We start from the raw sequence: 19563 nt of genomic DNA on the forward strand, positions 1-19563 counted from the left end.
ATTCGAAACAAACCAAAAAAAAAAATGTTTGCCAGTTTAGAAAACGGGTCATGCATACCCACCAGAGAAAAGCGACAAAACCACAGAGTGCATGAGGTGTCCAACACAACAGTCAGTCCCTGTTTAAAATAATCTTAATAACACGAAAAAGAATTCTGCTGGCACTGTGTATTTCTGCATGTGTGTGTGCTGGCTCATTCTAATGAGCCTCATTTCATGCTCTGTTATTTCCTCAGTGTTGACCAAAGTGAGTCAGAATAAATTACAGTAATACACATCCACCAAATCAAAGCCTGATGTATGCATGACGCCCGGCCGTCACCTCTGGCCTCCGCACTGCAGCCTGAAGAGTGCCAAGGCCCTGCATTACCAGCAGCAGTATAAACACTCCGCTTTAACACGCTTTCAAACATAAAAGAGCATCCTGTCATGACACATAGCACGGGGGAAACGAAAGCGTGTTTCCTTAAAGCTACACACTGGTAATTAGCATTAGCTCGGTCACAAGGCTTGGGTTCACATGAGGTATATATGGTGGCATAATGCCACATTGCAACAGATGTTAAAGATTACTGGACTTTTTTTTTTTAGTAGGTTAGTTAACCCTTTATATTGTGTAAACACGGAAGAAATTTGTAACCCGACACGTCAGATGGAGCATTTCCTAAATCCTCTGGATTTATCTCACACATTCATCCGGTAAATAGCCAATGAAATTCTCCTGGAAAGAACAAGAGAGCTCAAATGTTTGGACAAACCTTCTATTACTTTAAAAAGGACCAACTAGATTAGTTACTGCTAGTTTAGCCAGCATGTGGCTTCCTATTGCTGTCAAGCGCATTAGCTGCAGGTCATAGCTCCATGGCTAACCGCTGTGCACTACAGTTTTTAAATAGATCTAGCTAAAGAGTGTCAGTAGTGAGGCAGGAACATTGTGCCCACAGAGATAAACATTCATTGACATTTTTATTTTATTATTTTTAATGTGAGAATGCAAAGCACTAGAGCAGCATCCACGCTAATCTATTTTGCAGCCGTTATTTAGCATTCTCATCTTCCAAGTCTTCTTCTATGGCATCTCAGAGAAGATTGGTGCAGTAGCTTATCACTTTCATCGCAACTCGGCCCTTCTTCTACAACCCAGCTCCTTAATTTGTTACTTAAACTGAACTGATTGGTTTCTGATAAAGTGGCCTATAAGGGAAAGTGCAGCACATAGGAACATGTACATCAAATTTAACAGAAAAACGCTGTAAAAGTTACTGCAAGCAATTACACAATGATGCAAATACAAAATAGACACAAAAGCAAAAAAAAACAACTGCAAGTGAGGATCGCTGCAAATTCACAAAACAAAACACAAGTGCACCAGACCACTAAGGGGGACTCTACCTGAGCCTCCTGTCCTGTTCAGCCAATGACAGTCCCTCTTTAAAGACTTGAGTATAATGATTGTAGGAAGCTTTGGATAACTTTTGGAGAGGTTTGAAAATATTATAGAAGATTTAGCAGCTAACGTAGCTAATGTTAGCGTGCTAGAGACTAGAGGCCAGCAACCATCGTAGTCTGGCACACTTCCGTTTTGTTATGTGAATTTGCAGCGTTTCTGTCTTGCATTTTTTTTCTCCTGGTTTGTATATTTTTGCTCCTGCATTGTTTCTGTGATTGCAGCATTTCTCTGTTGCAGCGTTTTTTCCTGTTGCATTTGTTGTTGTTTTTTTGTCTGCGTCTGTTTTTTGGTTTTTGCATAACCTCTGTGTTTGTAGCATTTGGCAGTCTGCGGCACGTTTGCCCTTGTCAGCCACCGTAGGGATTTGTTTTTGGAATCTGGGGCATATTAAAAACAACTGCAAACACTTGAAGGAAATATGGATGAGTGAGTTTTCAGAGCTGAAATCTGAGCTATCCTGCTTCTGTGCTAGCTAAGGATCATAGAGGCTCATCAACTGGAACAGAGCTTTGTTTGCGTCTGTCCCTTGTTTTTCTAAAATAAAGTGTTTCGGTAACTGTGGATCTGTTTTTTTTTTTTTTTTTTTAGTATGTTGCAACACAAAACACTGGAGAGCAAGACCAGGATATTTTACCAATAAGTACCAACTGGCTTTATCTAAAAAGTCCATGCCGGCCAGGTACTTCCCCCCTCCCTACTGTTCCTAACCCTCATTTTCACCCACAATGCACCTGGAGCAAGGCCAGGGCTGCTGTTAATTTGGCCCCATTATTAAGTTAAATGCAGCGCGGGCGGCAGTGCCGGAGCTAATGAGCGGTGCAGAGCTGGCTGCCCTTCGCGGAGCCATTAGAAAAATTAGGGAGTGAACAATGAGTCAAGGTTTTGTGGGGGCCTATTTGAAGTCTTGAATGAAATTGTCCCTGATCGGAGTGAAGCCATGTTCTTCTCCCAGGGAAGGTCTCAACCTCACTCTGAGCCAGGACAGCACTGCCTCATTTTACTAATGTGTGTTTATTCAGTCATGTTTCTTTAGCATGACAAATGGTTAACAAACGGTTCGCTCGTGTGTCTGAAAAAGACGAGGTCCGTCGCCCCTGCAGGGCCGGACTAACGGGAAGCTGCTGCAGGGTCTCTCCTGTCATTAGGCTACCGAGCAACAGTTGTGGCAACGTAAGACAATGTGGCCACGTTAGACCTCAAAGTTACTGCCGATGCAGCACAAACTATTTCTTGTTTTCCGCTGCTCTTGAGGAGAATTGTAAACCTTCTTAAGTAATCTCCGAGGCTTTGCACTGTCCAGACACTCAGTCCAGACCGTGAGAGACTGGGAGGTTTAGGACTCTCCTTGTTTGGATGACTTTGAGGGTTTTTCCTTTTGCAGCCTTGCTAAATTGTCCAAACACGACCACACTGGCATTCATTTGACTTCATCCCAACGCAGCTTACCCTGACCACACATTGACAATGTTTTTTCTGGGAGATAGTGCGGAGATGGCCGGCCAAATCTTTGAAACCAAGTCAGCAGCTTAGGGAGATCAGCCAGCGGCTTCATTTCGATATTAAACGGGAGAGAAAGATCAGCTCCCTGTTTGGGTTGGGCTAAACTTTAGCAGGAGGCGTTAGCCTGAGGTTGGAGGAGCGGGACCACGAGCGCGTTGCGTGCGTGCGTGCGTGTGTGCAGTGCAGTGCGCGTTTCCCACAATGCGATAGACATCTCTGTTTAGATGGGATTCGGTTGTCAGAGGTTGCAGTAAGTGATCTGAACTGATCTGTCTTCAGATCCCACCAGGGCTCCCCGACTTCCATTTAGTCCATTGTGAGGCTGCTGGGGACGGCGCATAGAATGTTTCTGTCACAGCATTTTCCTTCTGCACGCCTGCTTATGATGGAGAGCACTTAACCGTGTTTATAGCTGAGCAGGTTCAAAGAGGGGCCAGCAGCACAATTGAAGGGGCAGGTTGGCTGCAGCACTGCTGTGAGGGAAACACCATCACACACCAAGGAACCAAAACAAAGAAGGAGGGGAAAAGAAACTCGGCCAGGATTAAGGAAATTGCTATTTCCCCCCCCCCCCTTGTTCTATTTCGCTGCGATGCGTTCGACAGAAAACATTTCCTCAACACAACAGGTTTGTTATTCAAAAGGTTCCCTCACAAAATAATGGCGCTTTTAAGAGTGGACGGCGGGCATCGGGTTCATTAGAGTGGCGTTCAAAAATATTTTGCGCTCGGTCAAAAATATTTTTGCAGGCCACGAAGCGCAGTGTGTTTACAGAAGCTTCCGCTCTCAGAGAGGCCCATTCAGGTTTCCGCTAAGTGTGAATTCATTTTAAGTGCCGTTACGGAAATTTTTAAGGTTATTAACAATGTTGCAAAGTGGCTTCGGAAGGTGACATAAAAAGCAGGTTTGCCACTTCAAACAAAGCAAACTGACCTTAGACCTGGAGCTAGGAAGTCATTCTAAATTGTAGCTTTCTGCTGCTGCTGTTCATCGGGAATGGCAAACTCTATTTTGACCTACTATGTTTTTCTGACACAATTCATTCAGCTCACCTTGTTACCTGTCAACGAAAAGAAAAGAAAAAAAGCCCACTTTGCACATGCACAGCGTCTTGTCTTCATAAGCTGTGAAGTTTTACTGTGTATACGAGTGAGTGGCTGCAGCCTGGCGACTGCCAATGGAGCTCAGTGTTGTCAACATGACAGCGTCTGTGTGCGCCGCTGCTCTGACTGTCAGCTAACGGCTATTACGTTACGCCGGCTTCCCCTCATTAGGGTCCGAAAACCAGCGCGATGGCATCATTGCAAGTTAGCGACAGACACAAGTGCCACATCGAGGGGAATTAAACTGGAGCGTGGGTTTCGAGTTTGGCTCACTTAGTCACTTAGTCCAGCATTCACCGAAAGAGAAGCTCTGACACGGACCATCCCCGAGTACAGGGGCTGCCACTCTTCTCCCGGTTGCCTTTTTCACCCCAACCAACCCCAAGTGGCCTGTCTTTCAGTCCCCTCGCAGCCACCGCTTTAATCCAGCTAACCTTGTCAAAACCACCAGACCTCATTCAGAACAAGCAGATGACTCTCTGCACGCCAGTGGCCCCCCTATAAATAGAAATTTCATTGAGGAGCAGCAGGCTGAATGGGCGGTATTGTAAACAGTGGGGCAGCCTAAATCCTTACACAGTGCTAACCTGGGAAAGTGATGGAAAGTGACATGCTGCAGCCATGAGGCATGCAATATAATAACAAACTGACCCCACAGCGCCACTGTCCTCTGCTGCACAGAAAAAGAATCCACCTCACTCTGTTAGGTAACAAGGTACCACTCGCAAGCAGCATTCATAGAAAGTTTTTTTTTTTTTTCGGTGAAGTGGCAAAATATTATGGGTTTTAGGTTTTATTTCACAATCTTGAATTTGTTTTTTTGTCAAACTTTCCACAAACTCTAAAAACCCTCAAAGAATCCAGTGGGCACAAATTGGGTTTGTTCACAATAACTTATTCACACCACTGAGCACTGCAGTACAAGTTCTGTCGTAGGAACAAAGTCTTGAAACAAAGACTCAAAAGCCCAATTTTGTGCCATTCGGCGACTTCAAACACGGCCGGAGATTTTGTTTAGTCAGCTGAGCTATTTGTAGTGTGATGGATGCATCCAATGTCGTCTCTTGGATGAGATCATGTTATCATTTAGCCTAAGGAAACACGCAGCCTGTCAGTTCATGAGATCAGACTGGGAATAGTTTTAAAATGAATGATGCGCGCACAAATGCCCGTACACTAAATATAACCGAAAGCAAATAATTCATTTGACAACGTTTATTGGAATATAGAAAAAAAAAAGGCTATTAAATATGCTTCTGCAGTGAAGCACACATCATTCAACTTGGCCACAAGCAGCAGAGGGGACGGTAATGTAAAATGGATTAGGTGTTGGGAGATCAGCTTGTTGTTTCCATGCCCAGTGCTTTTTTTTTTTGTACAAAGCCTTAAGCTATGGCCTGGACTAGATGAGAGCTGCCCAAGCACACACAGAGGTTGACGTCCATGTGAGGAACAGAGGCTGAACCAGTTTTATGCTACTCTGTAGATTCACAATTCACACACGGAGCACGGCTCAGGAGGAGAGGTCACTGGCATGGCTTAGCTTAAAATGTCAAACGCTTTACTTTGACTTGATGGAAAAAATATCTGATGGACCAGGAAAAAGTTTGCAAGCAGCATACGAACAATGACTCTCTAGGTGTTCAGCAGGGAAGGCCAGAGGCGACACCTGATCACCAAAAAGCGACCACTAATAAGAACAGTAGGACGTGTCATTTATTTTGACGGCGTTAAGGGGAAGGTGCTAAACTTCGTGGAGCATTCCCTCATAGCCCCGCTGAAATTTCATCCCGAGCAGGCCCGCCCCCATGGAGAGAAAGAGGAATATTGAGGGCCTGACGTGAGACCGGGGCTCTGGAGAGCGGCCGGGCTCAGACCCTGCTGGTCCAGGGTCAGCACAGGAAACAACAGCGCACCTCTCATCACTCCTTCTCCACGCTTTCCCAGCGCTGCCAAGGGACCCCACTATGGCTAATTCATTGTTTACGACAGGGGAAAGAAGAAAAAGAAACTGTGCACATACTGTGATCAGTTGTGGTGGGGGCATCCAGAGCCAGGAGGGGCCTGGAATTGGAGACTGACGTACTGCCCCTTTTCCAGTTTATGACCTAATGCAGGTAAAGGGTGAGGCCTGGTCCTCCACGGCTAGCCTGTCTTCAGCCCCACACTGAAGGCCCCTGTTTAGGTATTTGTTGAACCTCCTGCGCTCAAACCGCCGCCTGTGCAAGGACAGATTGGGAATTGGGTGGCACACAAGTTTCCATGCACGCGAGGCAATGAATGGAGAGCCCAATAAGGTCTCACCATACCCTATTCCATAAATGCAGGTCCTCGTTCAGAATGCAACGCCCTTCTAAGAATAAATACAAACATTTTCTACTTGGAACCTCGTACCGGGGGGACAGAATGTGTGTTTTATATGCTCTCAACAGGGGACAAAGTGAAGAAGAGACAATGGAAAGACAAACATTGGTGTATGGTCGGTGCCGGGAATATTATTTGGATAGTACATCCACTAGGAGGTATCTCCAGGTGCGACTCAAGTGGTTTATCTGATTTGGGCCTGTGAGGATCATCCGCTCGCACCCAGAAGTGTCGCGGGTTTACCCAGCTCAAATTAATACATCACCCATCACTGTAAACACCTTCAAACAAAGACACACCGACACGGCAACTTAAATACGGAAGCACGTTGTTGACTGAATGCTAGATGCGCTGTACACACAGATGAAACGCGAAGCTTGTCAAGACCGCAGGCAACAAATCTAACAAATACAAGTATCGTGCATGGACCCATTTTTCCATTTATCTGCCATTCAGTCTATGGGCTGCTGTCACGTTTCATAAACCACACAAAGGCTTCAACCCTTCAGAGGCACAACACCCCCTGGTGCTCAGCCTCCGAACTGTCCAGCCACAAACAGCGACAAAGGAAGACACTTAGCAGATTGGGAATCATGTCTGGAACAACAATCTGGACCAGGATGCACAAGGCTTTTAAGCTCGCAGCTATAAACAAAGAGCAAACAGCGCCAACAGTCCTAACTTTGGAGTAAACACCATTAATCAAGTTTGTGGGAAAATAACTTTTTAAACAGAAAAAAAGGAACTCTTTTTTTTTCGTCCAGAAGGTCTATAAAGTGCAGTCAGGCAGTCATGAGAATACAATGACACGATGTTGAATCAGAAGACCAAAACCTCAACGCAGCATTGCTCATCACAGGGATTCTATTTTGTATCAATAAGATATTGTTTACAACATTGAGTCTTTGGGCTGATGACCAGCACCTGACTGTATGCTATTATTTCATACAGTCAGGGGTGGGAGGTCTCATCAAGTGATGAGGATATTTCATTACCCTTAATTACGTCACTCTTAAAATAACTGCAAAATAGCTTTACAATTATTTGCTCACTTGTGTTTTTTTTATTGTTTTGTTTTTTTACACTTTCCTTAGATTGTGTTCAGAAAATAAAGGGACAGCACAGGTCGGCAAAGTGATGCAACTATTATTGGAAACATGAATGGACTTTAAAGCAAGACATGATTTTTGTTCAGATTATTGCCGTGTGATTTCATTGATTTTTCCACACGTTGCTCAAAAGATGAAATGTATTAATTAAATTATTTTTATGCTCCTTTCCCAGATTATTTTTGATTTATTGTGGATGCATATTGTGTAAATGTTCATGAAAGAAAGTTTGAAGAAGAAAAAAACACTTACTTATTAGAAATTAAGTGATTTCCTTCCTAAAATATCTGGTTTCCATTTATACAGAGTCAAAGTTTTGCAATTACCTGTTTTTTTTTTTTTGGTAAATTTTACATGGTTGAGATTAATGATTGAACTCTGACTCTCAGAACCACTAGAAGTGCAGCGCTGTTCCGGCAGCAGAGATCAGAGGTGGGAGTGCACGGACAGGAGGTGGGAGGGGGGTAATGAAGCAGATACACATGTTGTTGAGAGCCATGTCCTGCTAAAATCAACTCTGATCACTGTCCCAAAGCCGTGCGATCATGGGAGAACTCAGTCTGGCCCCTAAGCAGAGGTGACTGTGGGTTTCTGAGACACATCACAAGTCAGAGGAAATTGGAGGTAAACAGATAAAAGAATGCGATCTCTGCTGGAAGCAGCGAGGCACAGGGGGCAGGAAATAAACCTGTATTTAAGCTGATTACCCGAGCAGAGTCCCAGCCCCTTTCAGCAGCTCTGCAAAGGCCGGCCGCACCACTACCAACATTGTTAATTAGAGATTTGCCAAGGGGAAAAAAGGCAGCCTTGTCAGACTTTCAGGAGTGTTAGTGATGGCTGGCTGGAGGGGAACATGCAGGGCTCTTAATTGGGTCTGTATGCTGTATCGGTGGCTGGCTGGAGAGCTGGTGATGATTGCTATGAGCAGGTGGCCATGGTGGCAGCTCCATGCAGGCCGTCCCAGGCCAGCCTGTCTGTTCTTGTCAGGACCTGGAACACTGAGCAGACAGCTCTTGAGCCCCGTGCTCATTACGCCGAGTTGCCCACCCTGTTGCCTAGCGACGCCTCCGCAGCCCCTCCACAACACTTCCTCCCTGCTACCACAGGGTAACCTGCAGATGTTCATGGGGTCTCCGTTCAGAAAATCAAAAAAAAAAGAGAAAGAAAAAAGGCTCAAACACGTTCAAGAGTCCTCTTATTAACGCTGGCAAGTGAGTCGTCATTTCCTATTGCAATTACAAAGAAAATAACACCCGAAAAAATGCTTTAGCAGAAGTGCAGCAATTTAATACTGTTTCTCAAAGAATGCTATTTGGAATTAGTTAAGTTATAAATAATTACACTGAAGATTGTGTGTGTGTGTGTGTGTGTGTGTGTGTGTGTGTGTGTGTGTGTGTGTGTGTGTGTGTGTGTGTGCATGTCTTTGTGCGTGCGTTGACGTGCGTGCGTGGGCATGTGCGTTTGCGTGTCTGGATTCTAATCACGCAACGTCTCAGACACGCCACAGCTGCTCATACAGGACATTTGTGATTACGATCAACCTACAAAAGTACTTCAAAAACTTGCAGGCAGACATGCACGCACGCACGCCGCACGCACGCATGCACGCACACACACATACACAGGGGAAGTTAAGATCTCGGAGGCCCGTCTCGCTAAACATGCTGCCGACTTCTTCTGGCACTTATCTCCATTTGCAGTAGAGTGTGACATGGTTCGTGGCTGCTAGAGTGCTGACTTCATGACATGCCTGCAACCCAGCAACCTAGACCCACAATTTCCTACAGATGTGGCAAAATTTGTGAGAATGGGTACCCTAACAAATATTTTCTTTTTATATTTTCTTTTTTGCAAACACTCCAAGTGCCAAAGACAACCTAAAAACCCCAAAAACACGTCACATATTTCCGACAGAAACGTTTCCCAAGGGGAAAATCAACTGGAAAAAGTTCAGGTTTTGTGTGAAGAAAACAAATGCATTATTATTCTTCTCTTTGTGTTACCAAATATCATCAGTCACTAGTAAAATATGTCTCAGGAGGACTGAGAGTTTCTCTTGCTGCGGTTAGATTACTTTGGACGACAGTCAGCCAGGGTTTCATGATTCAGTGAGATTTTGATGAATGCTACAAATGAAGTGGAGAAGAATCAATCATGCCGGGGATGGATTGGGCAGACTCGACAGAGGGGGGGCATGTGGAACAGTTCCTGTGCAGTAAAAGTGACAGGAAACAACAGAATGACATCACCTGTGGCATAAATTGATGCCTGATTAATTCAATATGGAGAAAACTACGTGCATTTAAAAGATGGAGTCTGCTGCAAGACCTTAGCTGTGAATTTTAAAAGGACATATTTCAGGCGACCGCAAAAGAAACCGTTCCAGGCTTGGACTCCTCTCAAAACCAACATCATCCCTAAATAAGCAGTGAGTAATCTGGCAGTAATAGATGTTATTTTCATTTCTCTCTCTTCAAAAGGATGGCTTAAAAACTTGAATGAAGTCTGCACACTGCATCCCGTTATTCTTTAATTAGTGTAATAAATATCAGCAGTAATGAGGGACCACTTTTTAAAACGGCCAAATCATAGCTGCACCATTAAAAGCTATCTCGAGAACACGATCTTTCACCGGGATGCCTGCCGCCACTCTTGTCGCTCAAGTTGCAGAGACGGAAAAGCTGTACACCTACTTGCGCCGTATGAAACATGAAATCTTGAAAGCACCAGAGGGAGATCATTTGTCACAGTTGGAATGTCTCAGTTTGTGCACTTAGACTGTCAGACGTTCGCTGTTGGTAGAGATCATGGCTGCTCTCACGTCGACTGATCAAAGCGGGCCGGGCCAGAGCTACGGCGTTCACACACAGCTGCGTCTTCCCTCGAGGTAGCGCTTTGGCTGCTGCTGCTCAACCTCAGAGTTGGAGAGCTGGTAAACATATGGTTTTGTCACTGTGTTCACACATACCTCCAAGCAATGGGTCTCCCCGGCCTCATATCCTTTCGCTCAGACCGGAATCTGCCAACATCACCTTGTACAGGCACAAACTCCCACATTTACCACATACACACATTCATATGAAGATATTCGTTTGGATGGACTTACAGGTGGATGGATGGATGGACTTATGGGTGGATGGATGGATGGATGGATGGATGGAGGTCACTGATACCTCTCTCAAATTAGTTTGACGACCTGGTTGCATATTCCGCATCTTGTGCCAGAAATACAGACGTTCCAACAGCCACAAAGCTAAAATTGTGTTTTTTGGGTGGAGGTTGTAGACAAAAGGGTAAATCTCCACTTTATCTGTAGATCTAGAGGTTTTATTTTTTTTTTGTTCTATTTTGGAGGGGGTTGGGGAGTAATTATTCATGGGAGGCTGCTCCTCTGGAGTATGTTATCTGTTGCTTTAAGATTAAAACTCATTTAGACATAGTGTAAAGACAGAATGCTTTGCTGTTTCCTCGATACTGAAGGGGAACTGAAAATCAACAACGAAAAACACCAACGGCAGCAAACACCCAAACGCAAACGCCCAGAATGTCACGATTGGTGTGTGATTTTCTGTCTGCAAGACACTGCAAAACAGTGCAGCAGGGTGGCTGATTTCATGTGTTTTCAGTCTCAATACTAAAGTTAATAACACAGATGCCAACAGCTATTTAAGAAACAGACAATTAAACAGAATCACGGCGACTGCTGCGTCGCTGAGCTGTTGAACATGGAGCAAGCCATTCGGTCATTGGCAGTTTTCCCACAAGGAATGTGAGGAATGGCTAAACTTTGAGCTTCACATTTGCTTCAGATGAAATGATAAGGGCAGTTTGGTGCTGCGGCAAATGCAAAAAACAAAAGAAAAAAAAAAATTGCCACTCGAAACTCTAAAACCAAACGGCAACAATAACTTGAATGAAAACTAAACAAATGATTGCGTTGAATTAGCTCTGACACAAAAGTCCCAGACAGAAGATGACTCATCTGACTGATACACCGCCAGTGCTAAACCATGATCACATAGTCAGCCCAGTGAGAGTGATCTGACCCTGTGCTGTCATCTGACCTTTGTCCTTGGCACCACAGCCTCAGACTTCTCTTGGCCAAGTGCTTCACTCAGCCTTTTTTTTACAACCCTGTCATTTCTCACTCTGAGCTGTGGCGATAAAAAGGTCAGATTTCTTTACTTTCACCTTTCTCCAAAAACATGTTACAGCATATTTTGTAACCAGCGTGCTGGATATTGGAGACGGTAAAAGAGTCACTAAAAGAGAAAAATGAGCCTTCAGTCAGTACTAATGACTGATTGTAAAGGGGAGGAAAGAACAACAGCAGAGGAGGAAAACACAAAAGATTTTCCTCTGGCTGATCCGACGTCAGAAGAATGCTACAATACCAGTAGGAAGAACGCTGCAATGCACCACACTGGAGAAAAAGACTAGGCAAGGATATAAGCAGGGGGATGAAACACTGGAAATCTGCATCTCAGAGATTTCAATTGTTGTCTTGCACATCCATTCCTCCCCCCAAAACTTCAAGCTAGAGCGCTTTTGACCAGCCTTTATTTATGTTATTGAGTAACCAATCAGCTTCCTTTCATTGTGACAAATGCACAAAGTGACTGTTCACAAGAAGCCCTTAAAAACCACCACCCAAGAAAACCTTGAAGAAATACAGGAAGGGACTGTTTTTTCTCGTCAAAAGTGGGATTTCAGAGAAGAACAAAGATTGGCAGAGAGGACTCTCCTCTGAAAAAGGCACATTCATGCTTTACTCCAAACTGAACAATATGATTTTAACTGCACCAATCCCGTGATGGGGACCTCAAGTGGTCTTTACCTGTACATACATGTTTCTGGAATTAGGTTTCCAGAATAAGCAAGCTGCCGCATCGACTTTCATTTTGGGCCAGTGGTGGTGGGTTTTGTTTTGTTTTTTTATTATGTAGACTTCTCCGTTATGTTAGGTGGCTGCAGAGCATCCACCCGTGGGTGTGTTCTCCACAGGTAAACATTCCTCTTTCTCCCCAAACCTATTTGCAGTGAAATAATAATGGTAATTTTCATATCATTCCACGATTTTGTCCGTGATTTCATAATCACAGAAATCATGTGACTAGGGGTAAAACATCTGATTGGTCGACTTTGAATGTGGGAGGCAGGAGGTTCATCCAGTCACCTCATCTTCTTTATGGGCTATTCAGCTGATGACCCCAAAAAAAATAAACCCACAGAGAAACATTGCATCTGGTGGTAAAGAGGCAAACCTCTAATATATAAAAGGGAAGTCAGGAGAGGGATGGTTGTTGAGAGAAGAGGGAAGAGTGAATGCAATTAATCGTGTCACCGACAGTGGTCCAGATCGGGAGGAGGGTATTAGGAAGGTTCTAGCTAAACAGGAGTGTTTCATTTGGGTGGTCACTTAATCTGCATGTTTCAGTCAGCAGCATTCTCCTCGTCCTCTCCCCAAAGCTCTGTCCCGCCATCCCCGACCAGACCACATCACATCAGGGCCCAAACCTCACGTGGCGATCAGAGGCATTCCCCGTGCTGCTACATTAAGAACTTCACTCGATTTAGCCCGACCAGAGTCAACATCTTTTTCAAGTGGTTACACTGGATCGCCTCACATCCACGATCTGCCAGCACTTTAGGCCTCGTTTTTTTTTTCACATCTGACATACATCTGAGGACCAGTCCCCCGCCACTGCATCACTCTGACTGTCACTCTTTGCCTTCAATCAAGACATTCTGAACATGTCAGGATTTGAAACGCCTCTTCTGACACACGCCAAATTTTGCACACAAAGTGACCGTCATCACATGACTGCAGCTGACTGAAGTGAACAATATTTGCCTTACGTCTGAGGTGAGTGTCAAGCACACGCAGGCAAAAGCAAAAACAACTCCCTTAAGTTTCCTCATCCGGCTCGGCATTTATTTACCATTCGATATTCGAGCACTTGTTTTTCTCACCCCATGCCTTTGCAGCAAACGCACACATCCACCCATACAGGGGCGCTGACAGACAGAAACCCTTCCGTGGATTATATCGCACCGCTGCGCTCTGTTAATTAACGCCGTTATCAATCATTTTAGGCGCACTTCTTGACAGCGACCCGGTGCCACGGGGTTGCCAATGGATTCAATGTGAATGATTTCAACGCCAAAGAGAACCGAGCCGAACTTGACCATTACTCTGCATCAACACATGTATGCAACTGATGACTGATGAGAACATGTTGGCACTGTTCAGTGCAGGGAAGGGCGTGAGTTCAAATATATATATATACATATATATGTATATACATATATATATATATATATACATATATATGTATACACATATATATATATAATATATACAATCAAACAATGCTACCTTTTCCTTTTCCGTGCCTTTGCACGTGCGCTTATTCACCTCCAGAGTTTGCAGCCGAGCGTCTCTGCCTGTGTGTACGTGCAGAATGCGGCGCTGATTAAAATGGATGAACTTGAATCCATTTTTCCCACTGTGTCGTGCGTGCCGATTTGCGTGTGATATACGTGCGTGGGAGTCCGGTCCAGGAAATGCAAAGCTTTAAGTAGTTCCGTGGAAACAAAGGCCTCCCCCTCCCTCGACATCTCTGCATGAGTCCTTTCCTTTCATTGGCGCCTCAGGCTCCCGTCCACATCAGTGAAACACTTAAGAGGGAACATCCTGGAGCTGCCGCCCCCACGTTTCCCCTCACCTTCTATACGCGGTTGCAGTGCATCAAAGTCATGCAAATTTTGAAGTGTGGCACCAACTGCAAAAGGTCTGTGCCGCTACCAGCAGTGAAATAACAACTTTAACGATGTCCAGTAGATGGTCAGAATGTCTTTGGGGTAGGGAATTTTGTTTTTACGGAATCACCACGTACACTTTTATGTGTGATTCCAAATCTGATACGGTTTAGATCGCCCATGTTGAGTATAACTTAAGACATTATGTATTTCTTTAATTTCTTATTCTGTGCATTGTGGTCAGTTTAGTACAATGGCAGAGTGAAACAGTCCAACATTGACTACACTTGAAGGACAATGTGAAAAGTTTTAAAAGATAAATTGAGACGTTGGGAAAGATTGGAAAAAAGCACTGAGCCTTACAGTTTGAATTTGACTTTGAATGAGGGCGATCCGTGTGGGAAAATGATAATTTGGAATACTGTGAACTCAATAGCCGAGCACTGTACAAAAAAACAATGCCCATCTGATACAAAAAGGCTTGGCCAGCCTTGTTCTGGTTCTGTTTAGAAGAACACTTCACCGGCTTATCTCTCAAGGCCACAGTCGGTCGGAGGCATCATCTTTCCACCCACTTTCTTCATCTATCCCTCCGCTTCCATTTCTTTGTTCTGTGTTTTACTGCCCAAGTTGAAAATTGAGTCATAACTTCCTGACGGCACTGCTCAAAGGTCAACCCCCTTGCTCCCCTCCTCTTCTCTCTTCCACGCCCCCTTCTCCTCCTCTCCCTTTGGGGAGGCCCCTCATCCAACACTCCCGGCGCTGCATTCCACAGGCAGTGGGAACACCTTCAACGCTGCAGAAGCAGAGCAGACCACCACCCTCGGCTGCGAGCAGGACTGGCAAACGCCCCGGTCATCAGCTGTCATCGGGCCTCAACACAAGACTCGGGCAGAAATTACAACATAGTAGCGACAGAGTCCATGCGATGACAAGGGAAAAGCAACTGCGGCTCCCGAGAAGCGAAGTGATAACTGTCGGCATTAGCCGCTTTTAAGCAGCTGAAAAACACCTTGTGTGAAGTCTTCATGCCGCAGAGGGGCCTCCTGCATCAGTGCTGGGGGGTTGGGCAACTGTGGGCTCCAGTACCCAGAGCGGTCCAGTCCCCTGTGACGGCCACAGCACTCTTTGGCTCTGCAGTACAGTGACGCACAGCTCCAGTTTCATACAGTTAAGGCTCCAACCTCTCGAAACAATCATGTTGTTGTACACGGTCACATATTATAACACGCCTCATGCAGTGCAGTTAAAACTGGCAATTAATCATGTATGTGGAAAAGGACAAATGTTATTTGTATCCTCGACAGCAGAGAAATGTTGCTGTTGTTAAGAGACACCTGAAACCTGTAGTGAGCTATGAGGACTCATAGACACTGTGTAAACCCAGAGACCATGAAACAGAACTGAGAAGCCAGAATCTTTATTTTCTCACATTTAAGTTCTCAACTACGTAAGAAGTATTTCTATATGAATTATGTACTATACTTAAGACTGATGTAAATAAATACAAAGGTGCCATATGTTTAAATGAGGCTTCAAGACATGATATGCTCTGAAATCTCTGAGTGTCAAACTGCATCTGCTGCTGAAACGCTGTGTTGCCACAAGAGTCGTCCTAAACGAGGACATTTCTGCGTTGGAACCGAAACAAGCACAACCTGCAGCATTTTCACCCAGAGATTTTAGACAAAGACTGAAACTGTTTAGTGCTTCTGGCTTTTGTTTAGCAATTCTTCCGCAGATCAAAATACTGCTCTGGAACAAAAATAAATAAATAAAATGAGTAGAGCACATCGGGAGAAGACACCTGAGGCAACACGAGCAGTTGAAATCTGACCACAGCTTTGTTTTAATGCATGTGCACACAGACAGGTAGGTATGTCTCTCTTTTTGGCATGGCTCCACAGTTGGCTTCTAGACAGGCTTGCATGCTGTGATTATCAATGTACACATCTGGTTGGACTTAGTCATGGAATCCTATAAAGCACCTAATAGGCTCTTCTAACATTTTTTGAAGACTGATTAAGAGCCGTTTTCGGATCTTGTACACATCAATGGGTTCCATCTGTAATCTATTTTACTTTTCACTTAAATTTGTAATCTGTGTTCTTGTGCCCTTTCGGTGTAATAGAGGGTTGGGGGTAGTGGAAACTTGCATGCTTTTGAAGCAAGTGTTGAATATTTGCTTACAGGGCTGGTCCATTGAGTGGGCAGGTCAGGTACTAGAATAAACATTGCAGGCTACTCCATCATTTTCAAACGAGGCATATATGGAAACCAGGGATATCTCTTTACAACGAAAGAAGAAACCCTGTTTTCTTGCTTTATATCTTAATTACCTCGCTGTCACAAACCTGCTTTTCGGGTCAACTTCAAATCGAATACCGGCATATTTGAATGTTTGCATAGCTTTGATGTCCCGGGCTCAGTCGCAGCCTTAGTAGCCATCAAGTTAAAAGTTTTTGAAGTTGCGCCCGCATGAAAGGCAAATTTGCGCCAAGCACATTATTAGTTCAGTTCCACCCACCTACAGTGAAACAGCCTTTTCAGGCCTATTTGTCCTCCGCCAGTGTGACCCTCGTGTTTTATGAGGAAAGACTAACACCATGAACTACAGTTGTTACAAATTAGGCTTCCTAGCGCCGTAAAGTTAACACCTGCCACTTCAAACCTCTGGAAGAGAACGCAACCATTGAAATCCAACTAGAAAAAAAATTGCTGCATTCATAAAAGTTAAAAAGCTAGATTTGCCTTGCTAACTCAAAGCCATTATTTGTGTATTGCAAAAATGATCGAAACCTTAAAAGGATATGCAAATTCGGTTTGGTGTTTTTCCTCATGTGAAGATACTCGACCAGCCATACTACAAGCCTCTCCTTCTAGTTTTTATTTAAAGTGTACACTGGTGGTGTGTTGTTAAAAGTGCAAGGGGTCTACCCATTCACACGAATACTTTTACATCAAATGCAAACAGACATAAGACCACAAGATGTCGCCAGACTCAATTAACGTTCCTTACGCTATTCGTCTGTGCCGTTTTCACGGCGACATATGATGACGTATATCATGTATTTTGGAAAAGTAGCTAATGTGGCAACTATGTTTCAAAATCGCTTTTTTTATTTTTGATTTATTATTACAATATATCCTATTTTTAATGATTATTTGCGACAGAGAAATGGATACTTTCCCACAGCGCCTTAAAGTAAACAGCCGGAAGTGACCTCATAATCAAAGGACCTAACGCACAGTCGTACACTAGCCGCATTGTAGCATAACAGCTAGCTTTTAGCGGTGTCTAAAGCTCGTTATAACACCTAGTTTCAGTGTTGGCATGGAGCCCTAGATAGAACTTTTAACACAGAGGTAAAAGCTTCACACGGGGTTTTATTTCATCGATATGAACTCCGTAAATTATTATCTGTTTTATGTCGTGATGTGCTGTTACACTCCAACAGATCTAATTGTTTTTCCTTAATCGAACCTATTATTGCTATTCGTCGTAATGTCAGTCACACGCTACATTGTGTGATGATCGTTGAGGATGGTTCATGTAAAAGCGAAGCATCAACATGATGATGCTCTCAGAGTGTTTTACCTCTGTCGCCCCTGTTTCCAGTCTCTGGTCCTGCCCAGTAATGATGATGTACTGATCTTTTAGTGTTAAGGTATGGTCTGACTGTGAGCAGCACCAGTAAAGATGCACAGCCGCCTGCAGGAGCTGAAGAAGGAAGAGGAGACTCTTCTCAAGATCAAAGTCATGTTACAAGACCAGCTGAACAGGCTCAAGGTGAGACAGGGTCTGTAAAAAAAAAAAAAAAAAAACTGTCGAACACTTGTGTTTGCGCTATTATTGTTATTACTACCTATTTACACTTTCTGTATATTGTATGGTGTGATTATAGTTTGAAGAAGGGGCCTTGAAGTCCATAATAAATGCACAAACAGAAGAAGGAGCTTCCCAACACTCATCAGAGACTGAGGTAAATCACATCAGCCGCTGCACTAGCTTGTTATGTTGTCTGTGTTCTGTCCTGACCAGTACACTGTTTAGCTGGTGATGCTAGAATATTAAAGCCTCTATAACCTGCTACACATTATGCTTGACAAAATGTGTACACTCAACTTTTTAATATGAATTTCTGAATTTGGTTATCATGTACATCTTGAAGTAAGCTAATTTACTAAGTAAGGTCAGTTTTGAAATTGTTAATGAATTACAAACATGGAAAAATGTCTAAATTTTAATCTCTGATGTGTGTAACTATAAAGCTTCCATTAATTGGAAATGTGACAAGGGTGCTTCTTTTTTTTCTTTTTTTTTTTAACCGTGTCCCTCAGTAATCTATATTTTTCTGTTTGCAACATATTTTGTGTTCATTATTTTCTAAATCTTCTGTCTTATTTTCAGTATTTATGCATGAAATTACTTCCTATGTTGACGGTTGATTTTTTGATTTTCCAAACTGAGTTAGTAATTTCTTAAATCAACAAAGAAAAACAAAACAAACTCACATTTATTGTGGTTGCATGTTAATGATTGTTGTTTGTTGATATTTTAGGTTCATATTAACCTGGATGATGAGAGTGAGATCAATCGCACCAAACTGCTACTGAATGCTGCAGTGGATTTTGACATGGAACAAGAGGAGGAGGAGGAGGAAGATGAGGATGATGATGACGCTGATGAGATAGAGGATGAGGAGGAAGGAGGCAGTGAGTTGGAATTTGTGCCTGAGGACGATGAGGAAGATGACTACTGATAGTCTCCGTCTAGTTTCACGGAGCCGCCACAGTTTCACGTTGTGTGGATGGATTTGTGTTTGTTCACCTGTTTTGTACATGTTCTATCTATGAAAGTTGAATTCATTTGGTCAGAGGGATTGCCAGTTACAGTGTTGATGTGTAGTGCTGACAACGTTCACTCCTTGGCCTGAGTTCAAAGCACTTAATTCAGAATACCAGTCCAGTAAATGCAGTTAGACAGTATTATCTGGTGCTTTTAGATTACTGAGCATCTTGTGCATTTTGAGGATTAGCATTAAAATGTATGGCTGGGCCATACATGATTAAGTGGGAATGCATCACGTTATGATAATTGCAAGCACAAAATAAAATGTTTTGTATAGGCTTGACCTGACTTTTTTTTTTTTTTCTTTTAAGGGTTACAGTTAAAGCAACATCATGTGTGGTTTTTTTCTACATTACCATTAGTTCAAAAGTCTTAATTGACTTGTAAGAGCTAAGTGGCACAGCTCTATACTGGACGGGTACA

General features: G+C 43.6%; 1 protein-coding gene and 1 long non-coding RNA gene across 3 annotated transcripts in view; both read left to right on the forward strand.

The window, feature by feature from the left end:
- The window catches only part of LOC142899285 (uncharacterized), a 186917-nt gene that overhangs the window by 152066 nt on the left and 15288 nt on the right, over positions 1–19563 (forward strand). The gene's annotated exons all lie outside the window — the stretch shown is intronic.
- Positions 17506–19423, forward strand: snapc5 (small nuclear RNA activating complex, polypeptide 5). 2 transcript variants are annotated; one of them, XM_076042819.1, is made up of 4 exons: positions 17506–17654; positions 17950–18078; positions 18194–18271; positions 18851–19423. In XM_076042819.1, the coding sequence occupies exons 2-4, from the start codon at positions 17989–17991 to the stop codon at positions 19049–19051; spliced, it is 369 nt and encodes a 122-aa protein (XP_075898934.1). In that variant the 5' UTR covers positions 17506–17654; positions 17950–17988; the 3' UTR covers positions 19052–19423. The 2 variants fall into 2 exon arrangements, with proteins under 2 accessions (XP_075898934.1, XP_075898935.1); XM_076042820.1 differs by having other exon boundaries at positions 17510–17654; positions 17908–18078.

The sequence above is a fragment of the Nelusetta ayraudi genome, unplaced genomic scaffold (genome assembly GCF_046127955.1).
Source record: "Nelusetta ayraudi isolate G7.1 ecotype Tasmania unplaced genomic scaffold, CSIRO-AGI_Nayr_v1 ptg000071l, whole genome shotgun sequence".
Lineage (NCBI taxonomy): Eukaryota > Metazoa > Chordata > Actinopteri > Tetraodontiformes > Monacanthidae > Nelusetta > Nelusetta ayraudi.